At 54.8% G+C, this 27576-nt stretch overlaps 1 protein-coding gene across 1 annotated transcript; it reads left to right on the top strand.

Moving 5' to 3' along the window:
• On the top strand, positions 1 to 27576 carry MRC2 (mannose receptor C type 2). The gene is made up of 30 exons (XM_036398906.2): positions 1 to 219; positions 11114 to 11512; positions 11787 to 11960; positions 12139 to 12303; positions 12475 to 12588; positions 13297 to 13440; positions 13944 to 14132; positions 14891 to 15045; positions 15323 to 15430; positions 17739 to 17854; positions 17984 to 18132; positions 18249 to 18466; positions 18687 to 18829; positions 19293 to 19395; positions 19484 to 19622; positions 19869 to 19904; positions 20398 to 20558; positions 20875 to 20942; positions 21202 to 21302; positions 21399 to 21544; positions 21943 to 22057; positions 22138 to 22301; positions 22516 to 22624; positions 23075 to 23313; positions 23401 to 23569; positions 23743 to 23892; positions 24169 to 24288; positions 24784 to 24963; positions 25373 to 25399; positions 26268 to 27576. Exons 1-30 carry the CDS (start codon positions 93 to 95, stop codon positions 26486 to 26488), a joined length of 4449 nt encoding a protein of 1482 aa, XP_036254799.1. The 5' UTR covers positions 1 to 92; the 3' UTR covers positions 26489 to 27576.

Raw genomic sequence — 27576 nt, 5'->3', positions numbered from 1 at the left:
CCCCCTCCCCTCGCCCCTCTCCCCGTCCGCGTTCCCGGCTCGGCAGGAGCGGCAGGAGGGGCCCGAGCGGAGCGGAGCGGGCAGCGCCGGGGATGGGGCGCGGCTCAGCGGGACCGCGGCCCGTCTGCTCCCCGCTGTGCCCCCCCCTCCGCGGCCCCCTCTGCTGCCTCCTCTGCTGCCTCCTCGGGCTCCAGCTGGTGCTCGGCGCTGCGCACCCAGGTGGGACCGCGCTCTCCCTCCCTCCACTTTCCCGAGTTTTCTTATCGGGGGGAAAAGGGGGGGCGAGGAGCCAAACCACGTCGAGGAGCCAGACCAGGGCTGGGGGACGCCCCCCCGCCCAGGCTCCCCCGGGGAGGGGGTGGCGGGACCCCGGCGGCGGCGCGCAGGGCGGGGGGGGCCGCCTCGCTCTAACGCGGATCACATCGCTGTGGTTTATTTCCTCGCGGAATGTTTTATTTGCTTTTACTACGGTTTGTTTTACTCCATCCCTCTCCGGTCGTAGTGCCTTCCGCCGCGTTTTGTTTTCTGCAGTTTGGTCGCACCCTGTTTTCTTCCCATTCCGCCGCGTTTTCACTCCCTTTTATCACTCTTGAGTTTAACTCCCCGCGCCGAGCAGCCACGCAGCGCCGGCCGAGGCCGGCGGAAACGCTTCCGCGGCCGCGAGGGGGGCCAGGGGGGCTCCTGGGCCTAGGGCGGCCGCCGGCCCGCTGCGCTCCGCAGCCCCTCGCCGGCCCTTTGTGTCTCCGGGGAGGGCAGTTCGCGGAGCGGGAGGTCGGGAAGGGGCCGAAGGCGTTTGTTGGAGCTTGCCGCCCTCTCCCATCCTGACCCACTCCCCTTTCCCGACGTGTTAATCTTATGAAAAAGATTTTCAGAAAATCTTTTTTTGATCGGATCGGGGTCCAAGTGTGTATTTGCAAACTTTTTTTTTCTTCTAGTAAGTCTTCACAGTAAATTCAACGGGTTGTATTTTACCTTTTTTTAACCTTGTGAAGGCACATGAGCCAGACACTGGAGGCTCCTCTTCATGGCCCCTGAAATTGCCGTTGGAGACCCTTTTCATCCCAAGACAGTCTAGCCTAGAACTAAAGAACTGCTTTTGGGACTTCCTTGAATTATTTTGGCTCTATTCAGAAAATGTTAAGATTTGAAAAGAGCATAATTGGCTACTTTTGCCCGAAAATAACTGTAATCCCTTGGCCTATTTTGTCAGAGCACATTTAGCAAATCCAAAGCAGATTTGGAAGCAGCAGCATAGGAACACACTGATCCCCTCTCCCATCTCCCCTTGCCCCTCCAGGGCTTTCCCCTCTCCCCTCAGTTTCACAGTGCCTGGGGCTGAGATGCCTCACTCAAGGGGCAAACATGGACTTGATGACAGTGGGCAGCAATCCCATGCCAAGCAAGGGGTCGGTTCTGGCATCAGAGGAGAAACTGCTTGGCTGGGAGATGGAGAAAGTAGGAAGCAATGGGAAAGGAGACCCCTGTACCCTGGGGCACTTGGAAGAGTGGTCAGGGTTTGCTGCTGTTTGTAGACATCTCAGCTGGACTTCTCACAGCTGAATTCCTGTTAGACCTCCCCATAATTTACTTGAGGGCCGTGAATTCCTCCTTCTGTGGGCTTTTAGGGAGTTATTTCATTTCAGCAAGGTTCTGCTGCCTTTACGGGCTGATTCTGGCTGTTTCATCCCAAAAAATGTCAGTGGGATCCAAGTCTGGCAATTCTGAGGACAGAGGCACCTCTATCCCGGCCGTGGGGCGGGAGCGGTGGCAGCCGACCCCATGCTGGGCCTGGGCGAGGAACAAGGCGGCTTTCAGCGGCCGCCAGCCCGCAGGGCCATGTCACTCATGCCTTGCTGGTGCTGAGCACCCTCAGCTCTTTCTCCTCCCCATCCCCACTTTCAGCTGCTCCTGCCCTGGATCAGTCCTCTTTCAGACCTGATGGATGAAGGGGGCAGAGGATGGCACCAATGGAGGTGCCACATCCAGGATCCCCCAGCACCAGCCTGGATTGCAGCTCAGAGAGGATCCTTACTGGGAGTTTGGGATCAGGATGGAATAGTCCCCAGAGTTCCTTGTTCACAAGGACACTTTCAGTGGGGGCTAGCCCAGCAGACAAGCATTGATTCCCCTGGGGAGCTCTTGCTTCTTTGAGAGGTTTGTGCCAAACCCTCACCTCCAGGATAGCCAGAAAGGTGGAGCAGAGCTCTTGGCTGGAGGTTTGGGGCTCCTTGCTGGAATATCTCCTTCAGTTCACCCATCTGTGCAGTGTTGTGTGGGCACCCGCATACCTTCTCAGGGAAACTGAGGCAGCAGCTGCCATCCTGCCATGGCTGCAGGGAGGACAAGTTCCTTATCTCAGTGCCAGGACTTGGTGCTGGATCGACTTCCCACCTATCCAGTGCTCAGTGTAGGTCCTGCCATGTCAGCTGTGGGGTAAGAGAGAATGCAAAAGGGACCTGGAAAGAATTTACAGCCTGTAGAGCAAATAGAGCAGCCTTTACATGAATTTCCCCCCCATTTTCCCCTTTCATAATGGAAATAGCTTGTTGCATGGCAAATGCAGTCCCAAGAAATTATATCTCGATCTTCTTCAGACTGTTTGGGAGCAGGAAAAGGGGTCAGAGCTGGAACCTGGCAGGGCACAAGGGACAGAGGAGAGCTCACCTCCCCACCATTTGCAGCCACAGCAGCACTGGGACGTGGCAGCAGGCTTGGGGATGGGGATGACAAGAGTGAAAAGAGATTTAATTTAACCTTCTGTGCAAAACTGTTCAACTGCAAAACTGTCCTCTTCCCCTAAAGCCACCCAGCTGGTATGGGGACCCCAGGTGGTTTCCCATGGGGAGGTGCTCCTTGACAGTGTGTGCAAAGGCATTTTCAGGCATTGAGGTCTTGGTGATGGTTAAAGCCACGTTGCAGATTTTTCTCTCTGGTTTCGTTTTCTCTCTGGCTGGATTTTGCACCTTTCCCTGCAGGCAGAGGCACTCTCTTTAAGTATTACTTCCGTAAGTGTTTTCCAAGGAAACATTTTGCCCCAAAATCAAAACAAATGTGTGCTGAGGGTGTTATCATCCCTCTGTAGTAAATAATTTTTTCCAGATGATAATCCATCACAAGAGGCTCTGGTCCCATTGACTTGGTGGGTGCTTGGAGCAGGGAAGGGAAGGCTTTGGTCCAGCTCTGCCAGAGGTCCCAGTGTTGCACACTTGATCATCATGCTCTGCTCAGCTCCATGAATGTGGCTGGATCTTGAGTGGGAGGGGGAGTGGTAGCTGCCCTCCCACCCACTCCAACCCAGCCTAAGCCAGCATTTCCTGATCGGTTGTTTAAGCAATTTGTAAAATTTGCTTCTTCACGTGCAGTGAGGAGCAGGATTTTAATTAATCTGAACTGTGCACAGCTCGAAGAGCATCAACATTTTTCTCATTCCTAAGATTGCTTGCAGCCCAAAAGAGACCCACACAGATGCTCTTGTTGTTAAAGAGCCCATCTGTAATTTCTTAAGGATTAGAAGATGATTAGTGGATTGATTTGCAAATTCCTGGGAGCACTCTTTAGTCTGGGAGCAAAGGTTTGGTGGTTTCAGGGGGCACAGAGTATTTTCCAGTATAATTTCCATGGGGAAATTATACTGCTGGGGAAGGGGCCTCTAACATAATTTTGGACACAAAGCTGGGTCGATGCTGGAACTCCCAGAAGAAATGGGGATGTCTGTCTTCCTCCACTTCTCCGCTGCACTTGGTGATGTCGCAATACGGACGCATATGGGATTTTCCACGTAAAACAGCCTTGTTTGCAGGATGGTGCATAGGTGGAATGGACAGATTGAGCTTTTCCCATTCCTCTGTCTGAATCCCAACATGGCAGCTTGGGGCTCTGCCCCATTACCCCAGTAATGCCAGGTCTGGAAGTGCTGGGCATGAGGCAGATAAGGGGCAGCTGGTGGGAAGTTTCATGGTAAACATAATTTTAATTAAAAAATATATATGTATGTGGGACACCAGATACTGCCCCTGGTAGTGTGAATGTGCTTAGGTTTGGTGAATAGGGGTGCCCCTGTCCAGAGACAGTGATACCACTGCTCAGGGAAGTAACATTAGGAGTGGTACTGGAAAAACAATAGAGAAGAAATCTATGGATCTTTCATCATTTTGGAGGGAGTTTCTTTAGTAGTTTTGAAACATTTGATAAGTCCTCTGCCAACTGTGCTGGAAGCACCCTGTCTATGAGGACATGTCAGGGCTGTCCTGCATGTCACATCACACCACTCACCATTTTGCTGTCCTGGGGCTCTGGGGTGCTGGCGGTTGAGGGAATGGGGACAGCCAGAGGATCTGGGGCTAGAGCAGTGCTCAGGAGTGAGTGACCACTGTATCCTGGGAGAGAGCCTTTGCCTCTCCCACTATGTTCTTGGTGGAATCCATTGCACTCCTCCATCCTGGCTGGAGCCCATTCGAAGGATAGTGCTGCCTTCATGTCCCTGCATTCCTTGGGAGTCAGAACCTCTGGGTGAATGCAGCTGCTGCAGGGCTGGAGCCTGGGCCAGGTCTAGGGAGAAATTGGAGAAAATTTCCATCCTTCTGTCCTTTGCTGGGTACTGGAGGGCAGATTCTGGGGCTCTTGTCTCCCTTGTGGCCACTGCTGTGGTGAGTCCCTTGGGCTGCCAAGGGACAGGCATCCCTTCTGGAATGCATTCATTCATCTGTGACCCAGGCAGGATGTTGGGAGAATGGGCTTCTTAATGTGTGCAGAGAGGTTGAAATGAAGTATGGGGCCTTTATGAGACAGCAGGAGTGAGCAGGGTGGTAGGTAGCCAAGTAAGGAGCTCATCACATACAGCTCCTACCATATAAACAACAGTTTCTCTCTGTCTGCTGGGCCAACCAAGAGGAGTTTCTCAGCTCCAAGTGCACATCCAGCCTCTCCATACCCTCCATAGCCAGACTATCAGAAGCTTCACTTTCTTCTTTGTAGCAAGAGATCCTTAACTCCCTGAGGTCTGTTATTAAAACAGAACAACAACCACCCTCTTTTATTCTGGAGCTTGGCTTGGAGCACCCAGAGCTGCTTCTGGCAAGTCTGGCCCCAGCCTAGCCTCAGGGTTGTGCTGTGCTGAGTGATGCTGTGAGATGTTGGGCATCATTGCTCATTTGCTGTAAACCTCTATTTTAGGAGTGTCAGGGGTGGGGGTTGTGTCTCCTCTCAACTCAGGAGCAGACAGGACTGGTGACTTTCTTGAGCCAGACGTGTCCTGGGCCTGCCAGAACGGCATTTCCTTCCCGTTTTTTTTTTTTTTTGGTTTTTTGGGGTTTTTTTTGTTTGGTTTTTTTTTTTTTTTTTGGTCTGAAGTTCCTCTCTAAGGAGTTGCATGGAGTTACTGATGTCAGAGGCAGCTGGGGGTGAGGTAGAGCCATGTTGTCCCTCCTGCAGGCTGGGAATGCTCTCGTGTCCCGTTATCACTGGCAGCAGGGATGCTCAAGCTCTGCTGTTGGGAGCTCCCATGGGCACAGCTGATGCTTTTATCACTGTTTCCCATTCCCAGATCATAGAAGGATGCACAGGCTTCTTTCCTGTGGCCAAAAATTGGCGCTCTTCGTGGCAGTGGCTATGCTTTTTGCTCTTCTCCACACCAAGACTGTAAGCATCAGCCATGCCTGGGCTGACTGCTGGAGCTGGACTTTGCTGGCAACTTCTCTCCAGCAAGAGGATTTTCCTCCAGAGGAATAATTTGTCCAGTAATATGAAATTCAAGATGGAGTTGGGACTTCTCTGTGACCCTGGTGTATCCCTCAGCAGAACTGTCTGGGTATGGTCAGGGGCAGTCCTGGGGTCCTGCCCTCCCAAATGTCACTGGAAGGTGAATTGTTGGGCTGGTGTCTCCCCATTCCAGCAGTTCCTTCTCTTCCTCAGGGCTGTGCAAGCTGGGCCCAGCTGATGCTCTGTCAGGTGAAACTCTCCGGTGTTCCATGAGCAATGATTTTTGTTTCTTTATGGAGTCCCAAAACGGCTTGGGTTGAAAGGGTCCTTAAAGACCCAGGGGCACCTTCCACTAGTATGGACTGCTTCAAGCCCCATCCAACCAGTCTTGGACATTCCCAGGGGTGGGACAGTCACAGATTCTCTGGGCAACCTGTGCCAGGGCCACTCCACCCTCACAGGGAAGAATTTCTTCCCGTCTAACCCTGCCCTCCTCCAGCTTAAAGCCACTGTCCTGTCACTCCAGGCCCTTGTCCAAAGTCCCTGTCCAGCTCTCCTGGAGCCCCTTTAGGCACTGGAAGGAGCTCTAAGGTCTCCCCGGAAACTTCTCCAGGCTGAACATCCCCAGCTCTTCCAGCCTGACTGCATTTTTTGGTCATATTTTTCTATGTTATTTTTTTAATGCCAGGGGAATTTTTCTTCTCTGCTGCTGATCTTTCCCCCATACTTGGTGCATCCCCACCGTGTTTATTGTGAATGAGTTCCCAGATCCCACAGTTTTCCACTCATCAGGGCCGTGTGGGTTTCAGAGCCACTGTTCACCCTTGGGTTGCAAAAATGGGCTGAAAAGATGGTGGTTTGGAGTAGGTGGCTTGGGGCTGCTATGCCCTATTTGCTGGCAGGTGAGAAACATTACATGAGGAGGTTCAGGCTGAAAGGGGGATTCCTTTCTTCACCTTGCAAGTGAAGGGTGGGTTTCTTGCTGCAGGACGTTACAGGTAAAACCTTTTCCTGGGCTCACAAATCCAAATGAAGGTGTTAGTAAGCACAGAGGGCTGCAGCCCCTGAGGGAGCTCATGAGTCTCAGAGTGCCAGTGGAGCCCTGTTTGCTGGCATGGCTAGGGCACCTTGTGGGCTTCAAGGCTTTGCTGCCTTTACCGGCTGGTTTGGAGCAAATCATATCCAGTGTGTGTCTGCAGCACAGGAATCTCCGAGAGGGATCTGTCCCTGTGGCTCCAGAGGTGTTCAGACTCCTGCACAAGCAACTTGGAGCTGTATTTTTTGGGACATCCCACATAAAGGGGAACCTTGAGTGAGAACAAGGGCAGGGAGCACCTTTCCCAGGGCAGCTGCAGGGCAGGGCTGAGTTCCAGAGGTTTGCAAGGGGCTCTGCCATCACACGGTGCCATGATCACCCTCACAGAGGAGCCAGAGAGGTGGCAGGGGCTGGCAGGGATGTGGTATCAGAGCCTCGCAGCACTGACATGTTGGGGACAGCATTTGCTTTCAGTTGTAACTGAAGCCAGAGCCCTGGAGCTGCTCCAGTCCAGGATAACTGGGGCTGGGGTCCTTTTTTGAATTTGCTCCCTGCTGGTGATAGGAGGGTGACAAATGCAATGGAGTAGGGATGCTCTGGGTGTTGTGGGTGGCTGAGCTGGAATGTGCTTGGGGCTGGGTGATGCCAAGGATGCCCATCCATGCTGTGCTGCAGGGCTTTCTCTGTCCACTGTCCTTGTGGCCTCTCTCATCCAGTGCTGCCCACAGTCCCCAAAACAGCTGAAAGTTTGTGCAGTTTTCCATATTTGCTTGAGGATGGTAAAGCTGTTGTGGAAAGGGTTGAGCTGAGTTCCTTCAGTTCAGGCTTCCTGCTGGCCAAGAACTTGCTTTTTTTGAGTGAGAAAACTTGGAGCCAGCACAGGGTGTAAAAGCTCCCTTGAGAGCTGCCTCAAAAGATGGCAGCTTCTCCATCCCTGCAGTGTTCAGCCACCGGTGCCAAGGCCAGTGTCTCCTGTGGTGCTCAGGCATGAGCACCCAGTATTTCCCACATGGGTGAGGAGAGTGTTTCTGCTGGCAGAGCCAGTGTCCTGCTTTCAGTCCCAGTTCCCCCTGTCCCCACCATCACACTGCCTTGTAGCACCAGCTGCTTTCTGTGATCCCTCCAGTAGGCTGAAGGCAGCATCCCAGTGGCTGCATGGCTGGAGCAAGACACCATCCTTGATGGAAGTGTGTGGGATTTTGCTTTGCTTTCACAAGTCCTCCACAGAGGAGGAGGACCAGAATGTGATGGGTTAGAGCTGCTCCAAGCTGGCCCTGCTCAAAAGAGGGAGGATGCAGGAGGGAGGGATGGAGTGTCCCAATACCAGCCCTGGTTTAATTTTGGTGATTTCAGGCAGATCATCCAGCAGGATTGTGTTTTCCAGTGCTCTTTGTCCTGTGCCAGCGGAAGCCCCTCTTTGGGAAGGATCTGTAGGTGTTGATGTGATTTGGTTTGCATAACTGGGGGGCGTTTGGAAAGTTCTGCCTGTGTGATTTCAGGTCCACAGATGGGTACCAAAACCTGAGGAACATCTCTGAAAGGAGTCAGCCATAGCTGTGCCATGGCTACTGATGGTAGAGCAGGACAGCAGGTCCTGGAAGGCATGGGGACATTCCCAGTCTCCTTGGGATGCTCCTCTGGAGTCACCTCCTGCAAGGATTGGGTTTGCTCTGCAGAATACCAGCTTGGGGAAAGGGATTCATTGATCCAAACTTGCCTCCTCCCACCCAACTAAACATGTATCCTGGGCTCAGGAATGCTGAATGCTCCTTTCAGTGCCCAGGAGCTTATCCAAGCACCACTGCCAATGTCATGGACACGATGGACCCAGTCAATTCCAAATTCCATAGAAATTAGGGAAAGAAAGGTGTATTTTTGATGAAACACAGCTTTGCTGCCTGGTGTTGAGCCAATGCGGGTCATCCCCCCCAGCTCCTCCCCAGCAGTGCATAGCGAGCAGTTTTGCTGGAAGAGCTGAGGGGGATGCCAGGGCTGAGCTGGTGCTGGAGCTTTCCCATTCCTCCATGGCCCAGCTGACACTGGGGACACACTGCGTGGCCTCTCCTGCCTTCTTTGAGCCAATGGGCCGAGCTGCTTGCAGAATGCAAGGGCTGCCCACATCCCGTAGCCTATAATTTCCTACTTCCAGCTCTTCTCTTTTTAGAGTAAAATGGTATTTTGTGCTTCTCTGGCCCCAGGCCTGCCCCCTCCAGTCTGGATGGCTTCCTTGAATGCAGTGCCACTGCAAGACCAGTGGTGAGTGTGGCCCTTGCATGGTGCTGCCAAGCCCCAGTGTGGCACTGAGCACCTTGACACCGATTCCTGAGCTGCTCAGTGCTTTTCCAACCTGATATTAATTTTTTCTTGCAAGACAGGGCTCACAGGTGTCCTGTTGCTGATGCTCTCTGCGGTGATGCTGATAGTAGAGCAGCTTTTCTGTTCTAAGGAGCAAAGCACTGTGTTTGGCTCCTTGCAGAGGAGCCACAGTGGTATCAGGCCCCAGGGAGGCCTCATCCTTCTCCAGTGGGTCACAGCACTGATGCTACATCACCCAAACCTGCTTATAGACCCCCATAGCCCTGGTGCTGGAGGGGCTTCACTGCACTCACTGTAGGTGGGAAGGGGAAAGGAATGGGCTGGGTGTAGCCTGGGTGGTGCTGGCATGGGGAGAAGGTGTTTGGTGGGAGATGAGTTGGTCTCCCACTGTCCAGGTCGGGATCAGGCCAGTTCCAGCTGGAGAAACACCAGCACCAGCTTAAGGAGCCTGAGCTTCAGCCAGCCAGAATCAGCCCTGTCTAGATTTTTGCTTATTTTCTCACTTGCCATGATTTTAGAAATATTTTCAGTGAAATGAAATGTTTTATTAACATGAAATAAATAAATTCATTAAATAAAATTTAATTTTATTAAATTAATTAAATACTAAATAAATGTTTAAAATTAAATAAAGCCCTGCAAACAAGATTCACTTTTGTTCATTTGACATAATCAAAAAAATGTCATCTGGGCTGGGGAAGGGGCCTCTGACATAATTTTGGACACAAAGCTGGGTCGATGCTGGAACTCCCAGAAGAAATGGAAATGTCTGTCTTCCTCCGCTTCTTTTTTCCTTTCATACACAGGGCGGAAAAGTTCTGTGAACCAACGTGTTTGTTGCTTGAATGTGCAGGAGCTGTCTGTAACAACCGAGCTGGGGCAGGGTGAGGTTGTGGGGATATAGGAAATGAAAACCTTTTCAGCCCAAAAAATTCATACAGTGGCAAAAAACCAAAGCAAACCAAAGCTAAATATAGTGGGGCCCGTGAGTTCACTTGGACTTCTGGTGAATGTTTGTGGTGGAAAAAAAGTTGATGTTTTATAACAAAGAACAACAAAAGTGGTGGTGTTGATGTGGTGCTTTAGGAAGATTTTTGCTGGGGTGTTGAGATAAGAAGAGACAGTGACAAGCCCTGAGGTGGCTTTTTAGCTTAGAAACATTCATTTGAAGAAATAAAGTGTCTTTTAAACTTGATACATCAGCTGGAGCAGCATGTCCCAGCATAATGTCTGGGATTTACTGTTTTATGCAGGTTTTGGGATAAAGTCACATGGTGGGGGTCAGGGAATTTTTTTGGGGAATCATGGTTGGCCCGTGGCAGCAGGCAGGACTGTGGGATGTGTGTGGAGTTAGGGTTGATCTTGGCCTGTCTTCCCTCATCGGCTGCACCTCTGTTTGCTGGCAGCAATTCCCCTCACTTGGCTTCCGCCTCCCAATGCGTGGGCTGGGATTCCAAAGGGTCCTGACATGACATTTTGTATTTGCTGGGACGGGCTGTGCAGGCATTTTCCTTCACAGGATGGGAGACCTTCCCCAGCAGTTCCTGTTTGCTCCATAGTTTTTAGCAGGTCCCCAGACACACATAGCAGTGATGGATGCGCTATTTCCCTGCTCTGTTTTTCTCTGCCTGGAGAAGATGGCTGGTGCCAAAGCCATTGGCTTCTCATCACTGGCATCATGGCAATGCCTGGGAATGCTGCAGCCAACTGCTGCCCATGGGAGGTCAGTTTGAACAGCTCTAACGATTCAGTTAGAGTGGGTGAGCACTTTGTGCTGGGTCCGATGCCCAGGAGCCAGCCTTGGTGATGCCACAGTGGATACAGACACCCACCTGTGTCACTCTGCCCAGAGCCTACCAGCGGGAATAGGCACTGGGGCAAACCCTGAGTCAGTGCTGAAGGGAAGTGGTGGTCCCCAGCATCCCATGTGCTGTGCCCAGGGATGCATGCCAAAACTTGCTTTGCACAGAGCCAGAATATCCTGTCAAGAGTCAGGGCCATGCATGGCACATACTGAATCTTACCCAACGATGCTTTCACCCTTTCCATTTGTTCTCTCCCCAGACTCCAAAGTCTTTCTCATCTACAACACGGGCACGCAGGGCTGCCTGGAGACCAAGGACTCGCTGGTGCGACTGGCCAAGGGCTGCAACGCCAGTTCCCCAGCCCAGCAGTGGAAATGGGTCTCCCGAAATCGCCTCTTCAATGTGGGGGCCATGCAGTGCCTGGGAGTATCATGGCATGGGACCAATGCCACAGCAGGGCTGCACCTCTTGGCCACCTATGAGTGCGACCGCGAGTCAGTCAACATGCGCTGGAGCTGCCGTGGGCTCGGGGAGCAGCTCTCGCAGCATCTAGGTGCCTGTCTGGGCAATTCCTCCCTGGACAGAGGGGACCAGGTGCATGGTTCACAGTGGAGAACGTATGGCACCGAGGAAGATCTGTGCTCCATGTCCTACTCTGGTAACGCCTCCTTGGGCATTAGGATTTTCCTGTAACTCAAACCAACCCCAAAATGTGAGCTGAGGCTGTGGTGCTGCAGCAACTAGGTCCTGCCTGGGAAGTGCAGTCCCAGCTTGTTGGGGCTGCAGAACCAGGCAGGATCAGGGCGATGGGGAGTGGGAAGCTTCCGGGCACCGCATAGCCCCCCACACTGGGCCAACCTGCAGCCCTCACCCCAAACTCTCTCCAGCCCCCATAGACACATCCTCAAGCAAGGCCTCCTCTTTTCCCTCAGAAATTTACACCATCCAGGGCAACTCCCATGGGAAGCCCTGCACCATCCCCTTCAAGTACGACAACCAGTGGTTTCACGAGTGCACCAGCACAGGACGGGAGGATGGGCACCTCTGGTGTGCCACCACCCAGGACTATGGCAAGGATGAGCGGTGGGGCTTCTGCCCCATAAAGAGTAAGTAGAGGGACACATCCCATGGAAAAGAGCAAAAACCCCAAGTCCCCTCTTAGGGACTTCCAGGCTTCTCATCTCCCTCTGCGAGCAGTCTGCAGTGCCAGAGCAGCATGTTGTTGGGGTTTATTGGGGGTTTTCTTGTGTCTGTGTTGGGTGCTCACCCTGCTCATCCCCACAGGCAATGACTGTGAGACCTTTTGGGACAAGGACCACCTCACAAACAGCTGCTACCAGTTCAACTTCCAGTCGACCCTGTCATGGCAGGAAGCCTGGAATAGCTGTGAGCAGCAAGGGGCCAACCTGCTGAGCATCACAGAGATCCATGAGCAGACCTACATCAATGGTGAGATTCTGGCAGCCTATCTGTGTACTCCTCATCTGGAGCAGAGCTGATGGCAATGTGGGCATTGCCACTGCCAGTTTGCTCTGCTTGCCCCAGGTTTGGGGGGTGACAAACTGGGGACTGAGCTGGGCTGGGGGACTGATTCTGCCCCGCTGGCTGTGTTGGCTCCAGGTCTGTTGACTGGGTACAGCTCCACGCTCTGGATTGGCCTGAATGACCTGGACATCAATGGAGGCTGGCAGTGGTCAGACAACTCACCCCTCAAGTACCTCAACTGGGAGAATGGTGAGACAGGGGAGGTTGTGGTGGTGATGGGGTTTGAGGAACACCCAGTGATCACCAGAGGTGGCTCCATGGCAAGGGAGGTGGCCCAGGCTGCTGCAGGGTATTCCCTTGCTGCATGGGGACAGAGAGCCCCAGGGGCCTGTGTAACAGCCTGGGACATCTGTGGAGCTGGAGCAGGGACACAGGATGCTAAGGGGGAATTGGCCCTCTGCAAACACTCGTTGACCCTGTGGATAACGTGGATTGTCATTCCTTGTTTGGTGGGTTGCTGCATCCCTGCTTAATGCTGGAGTGTGGCTGAGGAATGGTTCCCAGCTGCAGACACCCATCCCTAACCCTGGGGTACTCAGAGGGAAGAGGGCCCATTGATCATGCCTGATGCCATCACCGAAAGGCATTTGGGGGAAAACAGTGATACTCTTGGAGTAGGTTTGAGGACAGGTGGGAGAAGTTCAGGTCTGGTATTTTGACCCCTTGACTGCTATTGACATTTCCAGGTAAAACAGTGACCCTTTGGGTTCTTGTGCATTGAGGCACTATAAATAATCCTGGGTGCTATAAATAATCCAGGGGTCATGTCTTTGTCATGCAAAATAACAAAATAAAAGGGGTTTTAATGGTGTTGAAGCCGGGAGAGCTGCATTGGTGGCTCTGTCCTGACTCCTCCTTATCCCCAGTAGCCTGTCCCCTCCTTATCCCATTCTCCAGACCAGCCCGACAACCCCAGTGAGGAGAACTGCGGGGTGATTCGCACCGAGTCATCCGGGGGATGGCAGAACCGCGACTGTGGCATCGCCCTCCCCTACGTCTGCAAGAAGAAGCCCAACGCCACGGCTGACCCCTTCCTGGCGGGTGAGCAGGGGATGACCAGCATTGGGAATGGGCAGCTCTATAACTCATCTGGTGCTCCCACTCCAGCCTGGTCAGGGGATGCTGCCCATATAGGTGCCCCCGGTATCCTCAGCTTGCTGGTGTCCTAGGTGTGCAGAGCAGGGCTTGAGCTCCCTAGATTTAGGAGAAGTCATCCCCAAGGAACATTTCCAAGTGCTTTATGCCATTCCAGGTTGGGTGGTAAGGGAGGGGTGGAGAGCAGCTTGTCCCCGTGGTCCCCAGGGGAGGGGATGCTCTCTGCTCTGTCCGCATTCTTCTGCAGCCAGAAGGGATTTTGTTTTGTCCCTGGAGCTCTGAAGAGACCATTCCTACACCTTGCACTGCCTATTATATTTTGGCCGTGGCTTTCCCACTGCGGCTTTGGCTTCGCCTGCTGAGCACCTGTAGGACTGCGGTCCTTTCCCTGCCAAGGAGAGGGCTGGATAGCTGGGCAGGAACCCTCAGGCTGCTTTGTGTCCTGCCAGACTCGTGGTCAGAGGTGAAGGTGGACTGTGAGCCCAGCTGGCAGCCCTTCCAGTCCAACTGCTACCGGCTGGTAGGAGAGAAGAAGAGCTGGCAGGAGGCGAAGAAGACCTGCCTGAGGAGCGGGGGTGATTTGGTCAGCATCCACACACTCTCTGAGCTGGAATTTGTCACCAAGGAGATCAAGCAAGGTAAGAGGAGCTTTCTGTGCCAGCAGACCCTCTCCTGGCTTATGTGGTCCATGGAAAAGTACCTGGATGTGCTGGAGGCTGCAGAGTTGACTTTGTGCTTGTGCAGGGAGCGGAGGTCCCAGGCTGGGAGGTGCTGTGTTCCCTGGAGGAGACTATAATCTGTGTGCATCCTCCATCCAGCAAATGTAAAAGCTGTTCCCAGAGCAGGCAGTGCTAAGTCAAAACTACACAGCTGCAGCTGGGAATAGTGCTAGTCCCAGCTAGTTAATGTAGGAAAAGATGGGAAAAAAAATCCTGCTGGACTTGCTGGAGGAGGCCAGCAAGGAGGTATAGGAGAGTGGAGGAAGGAGAGGAAACACTGCTGCCCCTAGGCTGGGAGCAGACTGGGATGTGCTGGAAAGGAATGGTTGAAAACCAGTAGTTCACTGGACCTGAGCTTGCAGTCCTGAACTTGTACTCCCATACTGCTAGCCCCACTCTGAAAGCTGCAGGGAAATGTCCGTGTGTTTCCCACTCTGGGGGTCCATATCCTTGTAATTTCCTACTCCAGGGGTCCATCCTTGCAGGCAGGAGCTGCCCTGCCCTGTCCTGCCCTCTCCTGTCCACTGGCACAAGGAGTTCAGAGCTGAGCCCTGAGTGGGTTTTGGCAGGTGCTGGTGCAGAGACCAGTTCCATCATGAGGGCTGAGGTCATGGGGGGTTCTGCACAGGGTCAGCCAGGAGGAGCGAACTTCACTCCCTCCCTTCCTATCCTGGCAGATGTGGAGGAGCTCTGGATTGGCCTAAATGACCTCAAGCTGCAAATGAACTTTGAGTGGTCAGATGGGACACCTGTGAGGTTCACGTACTGGCACCCCTTTGAGCCTAACAACTTCCGTGACAGCCTGGAGGACTGTGTTACCATCTGGGGACCGGTGAGAACCTGGAGGGGATGGGGAGTTATCCTGCACCTCTGCAGGGAGCACTGCAGCATCCTCATTGCTGAGGAAGGCATTCCTCAGGGAGTGTCTCCAGCTGGGTTCAGACTAGCTCATCTGAGCCATTGGGATGGGAGGAACCTATCTCATTCATCATCGTTGGGGATTTGGTGTAGGGAAGTAAAGTCTTTGGACCGAATGTAGGGATGAAGGGACTGGGACATTCCCCAGGCTGTCAGATGGGCTCATTGCCACTTTTTTTACCATCCTGCAGGAAGGGAGGTGGAATGACAGCCCCTGTAACCAGACCCTGCCCTCCATCTGCAAAAAGCCTGGTCGGGTGAGCCAGGAGAAGGAGGAGGATGACCACGGGTGCCGAAAGGTAAGGGGCACATGGGGCAGCAGTAGTTCTGGCTGCTCCACGGTTCTGCATGGTGCTTGAGGCTTCAAGGGAACCTTTCCCTAAAACCATTTTGGGGAGCCCCGATGAGCAGCACCCAGAGCAGCTGGTCTGTGCCTGAGTGCTGCTGAGCTGGAGCACTCTGGGGCTGCTGAGCCCCTTGCTGCCATGGTAGAGGAGTCCATGGGAAGAAATTGGGACTCAAAACACATGTGTCTGGGCACATTGTCCAAGACTCTTCCCTATCAGGCAGCCTTGGCTGCCAGTAGGGATGTTCATTTTATCCCCCCTTCCCTCTTTTTGTGCTAAAACACAGGAGCACGTGGGAGCCTGGCAGGATGGAGGTGGCTGCCAGCCCTGTGCCTCGACGAGATGGCAGGTTGCCTCCTCCAGGCAGGGCATGGGCATTTTGGGGACACTAAACCAGCAGATTCTCACTCATCCTGTGCCCTGCCTCGGTTTCCCCAGCCGTTGCACAGGGCTGAAGCCAGCCTGTTCCCACGCTTGCTGGGAAGTGGTTTTTGTAGTTCTCTGCAAAGCCTCCAAGCGCTGAGTCTGGCAGCAGCGTGGCTCTTGAACCTCTCCCAGCCTTTCAGAGCTGGCCAGCATGCTTGCGCCCTGGCTAGCAAGCAGCCACTCCGGGCCAGCTCCCAGAGGTGCTGCTGGGCTCCTCCCATGTCCTTGCCCCATTTCAAGCAGCTGCTTGGCTATGCCAGAGCTTGGGGGAGCACAGCAGCCAGAAGAGCTGCCATGCAGAGCCAGATTTGAGGGCGGCCAGACATAGCTGGAAGAGCCTCCGTGTCTGTCCACAGGTACTGGGGATGAGACACTCAGTTGCAGAGTTCTGCTGCCATGTATCTGTGTGTCCCCAAAGTGGTCCTGAGGCCTCCCTGTTGAGATTTAACTCCCTCCTGGCTCTCCAGCCTCAGTCTTAGCTTGGCCTTGGGTGCCCAGCAGAGATGCGCTGGGAAACGAGCTGTGAGGGATAAATGAACCAATGCAAGGGAGAAATGAACCAAGAACTATCCTTCCTCTACTTACTCATCCTCAGTGAGGACTTTTGCCACCCAGAGGCAGAAGCTGGTGGAGAGGAGGCACATCTTGCTCAGGCATTCTGTTCTATCCACTCCAGCCACTGCGCTGGTTTTTCAAGGTGGCCTTGGTGCTTTTTCCCCTTTAAAAAATCTCCTTTATTTCAGGAACAGCCTTAAAAAGGAAGCAATGAAGTATAGAGGTTTGGGCAATGGTAAAGGCAGATCAGGAGGGATGTGGGGGCACACTGGAGTTGGAAGCTGGAGGCAGCACTTGAGGTTGGGGATCCTGTCCTGGTCCTCTTTTAGATCACAGGGACTTGTGGTGCTGTATGTGGGAGTGCACCCTTGGGGTATTAGGGGTGCTGAGGCTGATGCTGGTTGGGGACCCATCTGGGGACATTGCATTGTCCCAGGACAGGCCTCCTTTCTTTGTTGCTCAGTTGCATCCATGCTGTTCCAGAGGGACCCAGCTTATGAGTCTGCACCTGGATTTGCTAGCTTCGGAGAAAGGCTGTAGGAGCAGGAACTTGGAGGAAAAACTGGGATTTGTGGTTGTTTTCATTTCCCAAAGCTGCTCTCCTGCTTCCTTCCCCACTGTGCTGATGACACTGCATATGGCATGTGCCCCCACTGTCCTTCCAATGCCCAGGGGACCCAGGAGTAGAACCCTAGTGAGGCTTCCCCCTTCCAGGGGGTCCGTGAGCCTGGAGCCACTTGGCTCCTTGGCTGAGCCACTTCACCCTTGTGAAGGGTGTGTGTCCCCTCTTGCAGATGAGTCCCCATGTCCCTCCCGACTCTGCCACCACCGCTGCCACCCCCAGGGCCACCCTGGTCCCTGCTCTGACAGAAAACAGACAACCCCGGAGAGACTCCAACATCAACAAGGCGGGGGATTAAAGCTGACTGCGGTGGTACTCGCTTTGGACTCAGTCCTGCAGTGTAAAGAGGAGGATTGTGTTCCCCTGCCTGCTCCCTGGCCGGGGCTTGACACTGGCAGGGAGAGCTGTTTCCCCAGCTTTGAAGCTGCCTGGGTGTTTGTTTTCCCTTGTAGCCATGTCCTCTGGGGCCAGGGGCTTGTTGAAGCTCAAAGCTGAGTGGGATCAAGCTGGGGCAGCTGGGGGCAGGAGACCTCCCAGGAGAAGGCAGAGGCGATGGTGGGGAACTTGGGATATTGCTCTCGTGCCCTGGGATTGCTCCCATCCTTCTGGGGAGGTCCAGGTGGGCAGTGGTGGATCCTCCCTGTCACCTGTCCCCAGGGCTGGAAGTGGCACAGCCCATCCTGCTTCTGGCTGGGCGAGGACCGTGTCCCCTACAGTGACGCCCGTAAGACGTGCTCTGACTACAGCTCCACGCTGGTTACCATCACCAACAGGTCAGTGCCATGCCAGTGGTGGTGGATTTGCCCCAAAACAAGCCCTGCAAGGAAGTGACTTCCAAGGGCTGGAGCATCATGGGCAGCTCAGTGTCTCAGTGGACGATCCCACTCTCACTGTTCCTTCAGGTTCGAGCAGGCATATGTGAGCAGTCTCATCTATGGCTGGGATGGGGAGTATTTTTGGACAGCTCTGCAGGACATCAATGAGACAGGCGCATTCCACTGGCTGAGCGGTGATGAGGTGACATACACTCACTGGAACCGCAACCAGCCCGGTAAGGGATGGGGGTGGGATGAGGACTCCCCCTTCTTGGAGGGCAGGGCTGGCACTGCCCCCCAGAACAGTCCAACTCTAAGGCTGGCATCTCCCCTGCTCTCGTGAGCACTCCAGGTTACAACAAGGGTGGATGTGTGGCCCTGGCCACCGGCAGCTCCATGGGGCTGTGGGAGGTGAAGAACTGCAGCACCTTCAAGGCCAAGTACATCTGTCGACAGAACTTGGGCACCCCAGTCAATCCTGAACTGCCCAGTCCTTTCCCCACGCCCAGCCTCACTGCCACCTGCCCCCCAGGATGGAGCTCCGACCCCAAGCTTCGTCACTGCTACAAGGTGAAGGGGGGTTGGACAGGTTGGTGTGGGGATGCACGTGCCTCCCCAGTGCAGGGGAGTGAAGGGGCACATTTTGGTGCTTGCAAGAGGCACTCCACAACCCTGGCTGGGGCTGGATGGCACCACTGTGTCCTGGGACATGGCTGCCTGCAGGTTGGAACAGGGCTCTGCTCCTGTTCTGCTGTTGAGCCCCCCATGCTGTGGGTTTTTTCTTTCCCAGGTATTCAACTTTGAAAAGCTGCAAGAGAAGAAGACGTGGATCGCTGCACAGGAATTCTGCCGGGAGCTGGGAGCCCAGCTGCTCAGCCTAGGCAGCTATGAGGAGGAGCATTTTGTTGCCAACACCCTCAACAAGATTTTTGGGTGAGAGGCTGGGGGCATCAGTGTGTGTCCCACTGCTGGTGTGTGCTTGTCACAAGCCCACAGCCCTCCTGGTGGTCTAGCACATGTGAGTGGAAGGATGGATGGATGGATGGATGGATGGATGGATGGATGGATGGATGGATGGATGGATGGATGGATGGATGGATGGATGGATCTCTCTGAGCACAGACCGGTGTACAGAAGGTGCATCAGTTGGTGTGGCTAATGTGGGAGATGCGCAGGAAGTTCAGTGTAATTTGGGGATGGAGCTTGGGTTTAAAGCAGCTCCAGTCGTGAGATGGCATGCCTGTTATCCCAGTTCCTATCTTCAGGTATGTGGGGATGGCAGGCTTTGAAAACAAACAGAAAAAGCCTTGATTATAAATATATATTTGCATATAAGTATAAACCCCTCTGGTTGGAAGGGGGCTGTGTACTCACATGTCTCCCTGGGTCCCCATAGGGAGTCAGAACCGGAGCTCCATGAGCAGCACTGGTTCTGGATTGGCCTGAACCGGCGGAACCCTGCTGGGGACCAGAGCTGGAGGTGGAGCGACGGGCTGGGGGTGAGTCCAGGGGGCATTTGAGTTGTGGGAGGGACGAATCTGGTGCTGGTGGAAAGGACCAACACTGCCCATCTCTCTCAACCCCCAGTTTTTCTACCACAACTTTGACCGCAGCAACTATGATGATGATGACATACGGAGCTGCACAGTGCTGGATCTGGCCTCCCTGCAGTGGATGCCGATGCAGTGTGAAGCCCAGCTGGACTGGATCTGCAAACTGCCCAAAGGTACTGGCAAAGGGGTCCCCAAAACCATCAGCTGTGACTGACCTGGAGGAGCATGGGCTTTAGGGTGGAATCCTTGGGAGGAGGGTGGGTGATTCCTAATTCAGGGACTGGGAGAAGTACTGTCACTTCTGGGGGAATTCAGGAGGGGCATCCTGCTGTTGTAGCCCATGGATGGTTTGCAGAGAAGCATCCATGGGAGCATCCCAGCCTGCACCCCACTGACACCTTCTCTTGCCCTTTCTCCAGGTGCCGATGTGAAGGAGCCAGAGATCACAACCCAAGGTGTGTTAGCCACAGGCTTTTGACACAGTTCACAGAATATTTTGAGTTGGAAAGGACCCACAAGGACCATTGAGTCCAGCTCCTGGCCCTGCACCCCAGCAATCCCACCCTGTGCTTGAGAGTGTTGTCCAAATGCTCCTTGAGCTCTGGCAGCCTTGGAGCCATAGTTACTGCCCTGGGGAGCCTGTTCAGTGCCTGACCACCCACTGAGGGAAGAACCTTTTCCTAATATCCAACCTCAGCCTCTCCTGGCTCAACTTTGGGTCATGCATAGACCACCTGATGTCTTCAATGGGTGTCTGATGCAGTGTTATTAAGAGGAGGATGGATCCTGGGCAGGGTTGTGGGAGGGAGGGGAACCCAGGCATCCCACTGCAGCTCCGTTGCAGGAGAGGGACAAAAGCAAAGCAGCCCAGTAGGGATGTGGGTGTCCTGTCAGGGTGACCATGGCAGGGGTGTCAGCTTCAGTGTGAGATCTGGTCTGTGCCTGCAGGCAGCAAAGAGTGGGTGAAGTACCAGGAGGCCGAATACAAGTTCTTTGAACACCACTCAACGTGGCTGCAGGCAAAGCGCATCTGCAGCTGGTTCCAGGCTGAGCTGACATCAGTGCACAGCAAGGCCGAGCTGCACTTCTTAGGCCAGAACCTGAAGAAGGTACCAAGGGGACAGGAACTTCCCAGGGCACCAGTGGCCATGGGCTCTGCTACCTTGTGGGTGCTCTTCCTTGCCTTCTTTCACCCTTTTCTGGAGGGACCATATTTGGGGGTGCTAGGCTTTGCTGGGGTCATGATGGATTTATGTGGTGGCTGGTCCTGATGCCTGGGGGTGGGTTTGGGGCTTAGCAAAGTGATGTTTTTTGCCTTGCTTTTGCAAGCTGGGGAAGGGTGTCTGATCCCCATGGCAGCCTCAGTTGCCCCCAAAGACTCTCCAGTCCCTGAAGGGCACTGATATGTCCTCTCTGGGCGTGCAGTTCTCCAGGGGCCAGGAGCAGCACTGGTGGATTGGGCTGCACACCTACGAGAACGACGGGAGGTTCAAGTAAGTCACAGCCACTGTATCCCTGGACGTCCCTACCCTACAGTGCCCATGACATCCCCATACCACTATGTCCCTGCACACTACTGTCCCCACATCTCAGAGTGCTGTGACTCAGCAGCTGCATCTCAGGGGTCTCATCCTGGGGTGCTGTGCTGGAGATTCCTCACCCAAGAGGGTAGTGGTGGAAAAAGCTCCCAGTTAGGGCATTCAAGTCGTTCCATTCACCAAGTCACTGCTCATCCTCCTGATGCTGTTCCAGGTGGTCTGATGGATCCCTCCTCAACTTTGTCTCTTGGGCACCAGGCAAGCCTCGGCCCATCAGCAAGGACAGGAAGTGTGTGTACATGACAGCCAGCCGAGGTGAGGGCAGGGCAGGGCTCCACATGGGGCTCTGAGTGGCTGGGGCACTGGTACCGGTGCAGAGGGGCATCATGCCCAGCCTGTCCCTTCCCACAGAGGACTGGGGGGACCAGAAGTGCATGACAGCGCTTCCTTACATCTGCAAGCGAAGCAACGGGACAGCTGTGAAGCCTTCCCTCTTTCCGGTACCTGCTGCCACAAGTGGGGGCTGTCCCCAAGGCTGGCTGCCCTTCCTCAGCAAGGTACCACTGGAGGGAGAGGGGACAGCAGGATGGGAGAGGGGATGGCAGGATGGAGAGGTGATGGCTACTTCCTAGTCTTCCACCAGCCCTGCGGAGCCACAGAGGGGGTGGCTGCAAAATGGCAGGATGGAGATGCCTGCACATGTTTTGTGGGGAGTGCTGGGGGGTGCATTTACAGGGATGCTGGGAGACATGCTGTGGGGTGGTGAAGGTGAGGTGTGCGCACAGGTTTGCCAGGAGAGATGTGGAAGGGCCAGAGGGGTTGGGGGTTGGCCCGCATGAGCTTGTGAAGGGGAGAAGGACCATTGTGGCAGAATGGGGCAGAGTGGGGACAGTGCAAGGCTCAGGGTTGGGGTCAGCTGCACTTCCTGGCCCATCCTGTGCCCCTGCGTCTGCAGTGTTTCAGCTTCAGTGGCCACAACAAAGGCGAGATAGTGAAGTGGCCAGAGGCGAAGCAGTTGTGTGAGAACCAGGGCGCCATCCTGGCCACCATTGCCAGCCCCCTGGAGCAGGGTAGGTCTCCTCTGCCCCACCACCCCACCAGGGTTCTGTCTGCCAGGGGTGGTCCTCAGCATCTCACCTGTCATTTGCAGCCTTCATCACATCCATGCTGCCCAACATCTCCTTGGACCTCTGGATTGGCCTGCACGATGCCCAGGGGGAGTTCCAGTGGGTGGAGGGGGAACCGCTGCGGCACGTGAGCTGGGCACCTGGAGAGCCCTCAGGCTGCAGCTCCTCCAGCCCCAATGACAAGCCGGTGAGGGAGATTCCCCATAGCACCCCCTTCCCTCAGGAAGGTCCCACAGTGCCAGGCCCAGCCTTGGAAAAGGAAAGATTTAGTGGGCTGGGGTGGCTCTCCAAGGGCAGTGCAGGATGCAGCCCTTCAGGGTGGGGGTTTCTGGCATGGGAATCTCTGCTGTGTAGGACAACAGTGCTAAGAGCAGTGCTGACCTTGTGGTTTGGCTGTGCAGACCAACTGCGTTGTGGTGTGGCATGGCTCACCCCCCCTCTTCACGGGACGCTGGGATGACCGGAGCTGCCTGGAGGAGAAACATGGCTATGTCTGCCAGCGGAGCATAGGTAGGAGGGGGATGAGGGGACAACCGCAGCTCTCTTGGCTGAGGATCTGTCACTGCCACCCTGGTGCCCCATGCTGTGATGGGACTGGGGAACCTGGGGCAATGGGTTTAGCTTGAGGAGATGGACTTAACTTAGGCGAGTGGGTCCCTGATCCCAGCCTTTTGTGGGACAGCCCCAAACCTGTGCACACCAACCTGGCTCAGTGTGTCCCCACAGGGTCGTGCATCCTGGTGGACAGCTCCTAGGTGGGGATGGTGCTAGGGTGTCACTGCTTGTCATTCCTGAGGATGTCCCTCTGCCCTTCCCAGTTGCACCAGGATGTCGCCAGGTGCAACGAGCACAATACTGCCAGGGACAGACTGACCTGGGTAGGGATGGACAAAAGGGTGACCCACCTGGGATGCAGGAACATCCTCCGTGCCCTCTGACCATGTCTCTTTTCTCCTCCAGACCCGGCCCTGAGCCCTGCGCAGGCACCATTCCCCCCTTCTCCTACTGGCACCCTCTTTTACCACAACAGCACTTACCGCATCCTGCAGAAACCCCTCAGGTGGCACGAGGCGCTGCTGCTCTGCGAGACCCTCAATGCCACCCTGGCCACCATCTCCAACCCCTACAGCCAGGCCTTCCTCACACAGGCCGTCAGCAGCCTGCAGGCTCCACTCTGGATTGGGTTAGCCAATGATGAGGTGAGGGAAGGGGGCAGGCACCTGGGGCACGGGTCCCCGGAGGGATCACAGCAGCCTCCCAGGCACCTCCTCCCTGTGATGTTCCAGGGAGGCCGGAGTTACTCGTGGCTGACGGAGGAGAATCTCATCTACACTAACTGGCAGGATGGGGAGCCCCAACAGATCACTGGCTGCTCCTACATGGACACGGACGGGAGCTGGCGCACAGCTGGCTGTGACACCAGGCTGCAGGGGGGCATCTGTCAGTTCCAAACAGGTGCTGGCCAGGGGGCCTGGGGTAGTCTGGGTGGGGTGTGACCAAGGGTTAGAGATGGCATCCCACCAGAGACCTTCTGGAGCATGTCCTTGTGGGTCTGGGTGCCCCAGTGTGCTCTGGGACCCCAACATCCTGTGCCCCACCACACCTTTAATGTACCATGTGCTTCCCAGGTCACCCTCGCATGCACAAGTGGACCTACAGTGGCAGCTGTCCCAAATCACTGGAGGACTCATCCTGGATCCCCTTCCGGGACCACTGCTACACCTTCCACATGGAGATCACTCTTGGGCAGAAGGATGCCATGAAGAGGTGCCAGAAAGGTATGAGGGAGCTGGGGTGGTAAAGGAGGGTGATGCATCCTTGTAAGTGGAAAAGAGTGGGATCCCCAGGATGTTTGTGGGTGCAGCAGAGCCCCCTTGTCCCTGTGCCCCTGTCCAGCCTTGGTCAGTCATTGTCTCCTTGCTGTTCCATGTTAGGGTTCCCCAGTCGTCATGTGGTTCATGGGTGGGTCCTGAACTTTGTCCTGTTGGGCACTGCTGCTCCCTAACTCAGTCCTCTCAGTTCTGGGCTCCTCCATGACAGTCTTCCTTCTGCAGTTGGCGGCACAGTGTTGTCCATCCAGGATGAAATGGAGAATGTCTTTGTGTGGGAGCATCTCCAGGCGTATGAGGGCCTTTCCAAGGGGGCCTGGCTGGGCATGACCTTCAACCCCAAAGGTACAAAGGAAGGAATGAGGTTTGAGATACTCACTCAGGCACCTCCATGAACTCCCACCAAGTCTGTGGTGAGCAGAGGAAGCCCTTGGTGGTGGCACCAGTGAGGAGGGCTCATACCATAGTGTGACCAGGTGCACTAGTGTCTCAGGCTGTGCTGGACATACTGCGTGTGCCCTCCTCTGGCTCGGTGGGATAGGAAATCCAAAGCCTTCTTCAAGGCACTGGAGCCTGCAGATTCAGGAAGGTGCGCTGTAGCCCCTGATCCTCCTCATCGCACCGCCCCACCATAGAACCATAGAATCACAGAATCATGGGATGGTTTGGGTTGGAAGATACCTTAAGGCCAATCCAGTCTCACCCCCTGCCATGGACAGGGCCACCTTCTGCTAGACCAGGCTTCCCAGAGCCCTGTCACACTTCCTTGTACTTTCTGAACTGGAGCAAAAGTGGGCTGTCCTCTTCAGCTTCCTTAAGCCTAATTTTCCCATTTTCCAGGTGGCACCTTGGTTTGGCATGACAACAGTGCCGTGAACTACTCCAACTGGGGCCAGCATGACACGGGGCCCAGCATGCTTAGCCAGAACAGCTGCTACTGGATCCAGAGCAGCAACGGCGTGTGGCGTCTAGGCTCCTGCACAAACGTAACCATGGGGGTCATTTGCAAGATCCCCCGAGGTAGGGCCCCCTCTGCTGCTTGAGGCTTCTGGGCTGATGTAGGGTGAGCTGGGATCTGGGCAGGGTCGTGCATGGCAGAACTGTCACAGTGGCAGCACCAACCACATGTTTTCAGTAATTCCAGTGCAGGGGCTTGTATGGGTTGGTGTTGGGGTTTACAGGTCTCCATTGGGCTCAGTGATGGGCTGTGCCCAATGTGTCTCATTGGCTGCGTCAGTTCCTTGAGGCAGGATGAGGCTGGTGGGACAGTGGTAGAGCAGAGCCAGAGGACCACCCCAGCTATTCATCACCTGTTGCCTGTGTGGTGCAGCACTGGGAGCAGTGCAGAGTGGGGGTCCAGAGTTGCTGGTTGTGGGAAGATGGGAGGGTGTCGTGGCTATGCACTCACCTGTCTATGTTGCCATTGCAGTGGAGGAGAGCAGCTTTTCCAGAGCAGGTGAGTAGCACCATCAGCCTGGGCATAGTACTGGGACTGGAAACCAGAACTGGGAGCCTGTGCCACAGCCTGACTTATGTAAATAATGAAAGGAATGGGGTTTATGGGTGGGGAATTCCATTCCCAAGTGACTTTGGCCTTGACTTAGGACTCCTCAGCAGCAGGAGCCATCATTTCATGAAGGTGTGTGTCTGCCCAGCTGCTTGCCAGACTCTCCTTCTAGTGCCCACACTGCCTGGTCAGTCAGGGGGATGGCCAGCATGTTTGCTGGTAGGATCCCAAAGATCCATCCCAGGCAGCTGCTAAATGTTCATACACACCACAAAAGACCCAGGGAGTCTGCCCAGCCCCAGGAGGTCTGCCCAGTAGCAAGATGTCCACAAAACACCAAAGCAGATTGTCAGAGTCACAGAATATGCGGAGCTGGAAGGAACCCACCAGGATCAAGGATCATTGAGTCCAGTTCTTTAAGTAACCCATACGGAAATCAAATCCACAACCTTGGTGTTATTAGCATCATGCTTAACCAACTGAGCTAATCTCATTCCAGTCCTGTCCTGCTCTGACCCGCCACAGGGGAAAAAGGCTCTCCAGGGCAGTGGTCAGCCCCAAGACTGCCAGAGCTCAGGAAGTGTTTGGTCAGCACTCTCAGGCACAGGGTGGGATTCTTGGGGTGTCCTGTGCAGGTCCAGGAGTTGGACTTGGTGACCTTTGTGGGTTCCTTCCAACTCAGGACATTCTATGATTAAATCACCCTGCCCAGAAACACGGGTCTAGCTGGAGCCCCACCAGCCTCAGCTTCTCCTGCAGGCTGAGCAGAGAACAGGAGCCATCTGTCTGCCTGTCAACAGCCTTTTCCTCCCTGCAGCTCTGCCAGAGAACACAACAGCCATCGCAGTGGTTGTGCTGTCGACACTGGCACTGTGCACCGTGCTGGGGGTCGTTGTCTTCCTGTACAAGCGCCGACAGAGCGCAGAGCGGGGCGCCTTTGAGAGTGCTCGCTACAGTCGCACCACCTCCAACCCCAGTGAATCTGCCGAGAAGAACATCCTGGTGTCAGACATGGAGATGAACGAGCAGCAAGACTAATGGCAGAGGGGACGCTGGGGATGGGGATCTGGGGAGGGGGGAGGATGGAAACCATCATGCATGCTATCCCCATGGTGCACGGGGCAGGGGTGGCAGCAGGACTGGTGTGGCAGGGCAGGGAAAGGGGCTGGGATCAGGGTTGCGGTCCAGCCAGGTGGGCAAGAGGAGGGAGCCAGGGTCCCTCCTGCCCAGCATGTCACTGCCGTCACCTCTGGGCTTGTCCCCAGCTGCTGGGATTTTGCCTGCAGCAGCTGTGGTGGCAGTTTCAGAGCTAAAAAGTTTTGAGAGAAGTTGCTGCACAAGTTTGAGAGCTTTCCAGCGGCACGAACAGGCTCCAAGACACCTTTGCCTTGGGAGAAGGCAAGCACAGGGATTCAGGGCCCTGCAGCAGGCTCCTCCCCCAGGAACCGAGCTGGTGTCCACAAAGACATCCTCCCAGGCAAGAGGTCTCCAAAGCCAATCTACCTCCCCTCTGTGTGCAGCGGCAAGGGCCCTGCCAGCTCCCAGCCCCACCACTATGCCACTCCTTCCCTCTCTTCGGCCTCATCCCCGCCTCCAGCAGAAAGCACACTGTTGCAGTGATCCTAGCATGGAGCCCCACAGGATCAGCGATGGAATCCTCTCCTCCGTGGCACATTCCTAGGGCTGTGTACAGCCCCAGGGACGCTGTGCAGCTTCCCTGTTCTGTAAGCCAGAGCTTGTCCCATTTTCTTTGATGTGTGTGTCCCTCAAATAACTGCACAGGAGAGCACACCAGCAAAATGCTGGCCCAGCCCCTCTGGTGGAGCGCCCTCAGCACCTCGGACCCCACAGGAGGAGTTGGGTGCTGAGGCAGGAGATGCTGCCAGAGATCTGGGACCACCCTCTGTGCCTTGTCAGGCAGGGATGGCGTGGGGCTGGGGTCACATGCCACTGGTGCCTTGTTGGGCCCAGAAGGCTGAGGATCAGTGCTCTAGGGTGGGGAGGATTTGGGAAGTTTTGGTGGTTGTTCTGAAGTTGGTGGTTTGTTGGTTTTCTAAGGAAATTATGGTAGCTTTTGTTGCTATACTGTACTGAGTGCGTGCTGAATATATACGTTTTTTCACACA

This window comes from Molothrus ater, chromosome 27 (assembly GCF_012460135.2).
Source record: "Molothrus ater isolate BHLD 08-10-18 breed brown headed cowbird chromosome 27, BPBGC_Mater_1.1, whole genome shotgun sequence".
Classification (NCBI taxonomy): Eukaryota; Metazoa; Chordata; class Aves; order Passeriformes; family Icteridae; genus Molothrus; species Molothrus ater.
Note: the sequence above shows the minus strand (reverse complement) of the source record. Positions and strands in the feature narration are given on the sequence as shown.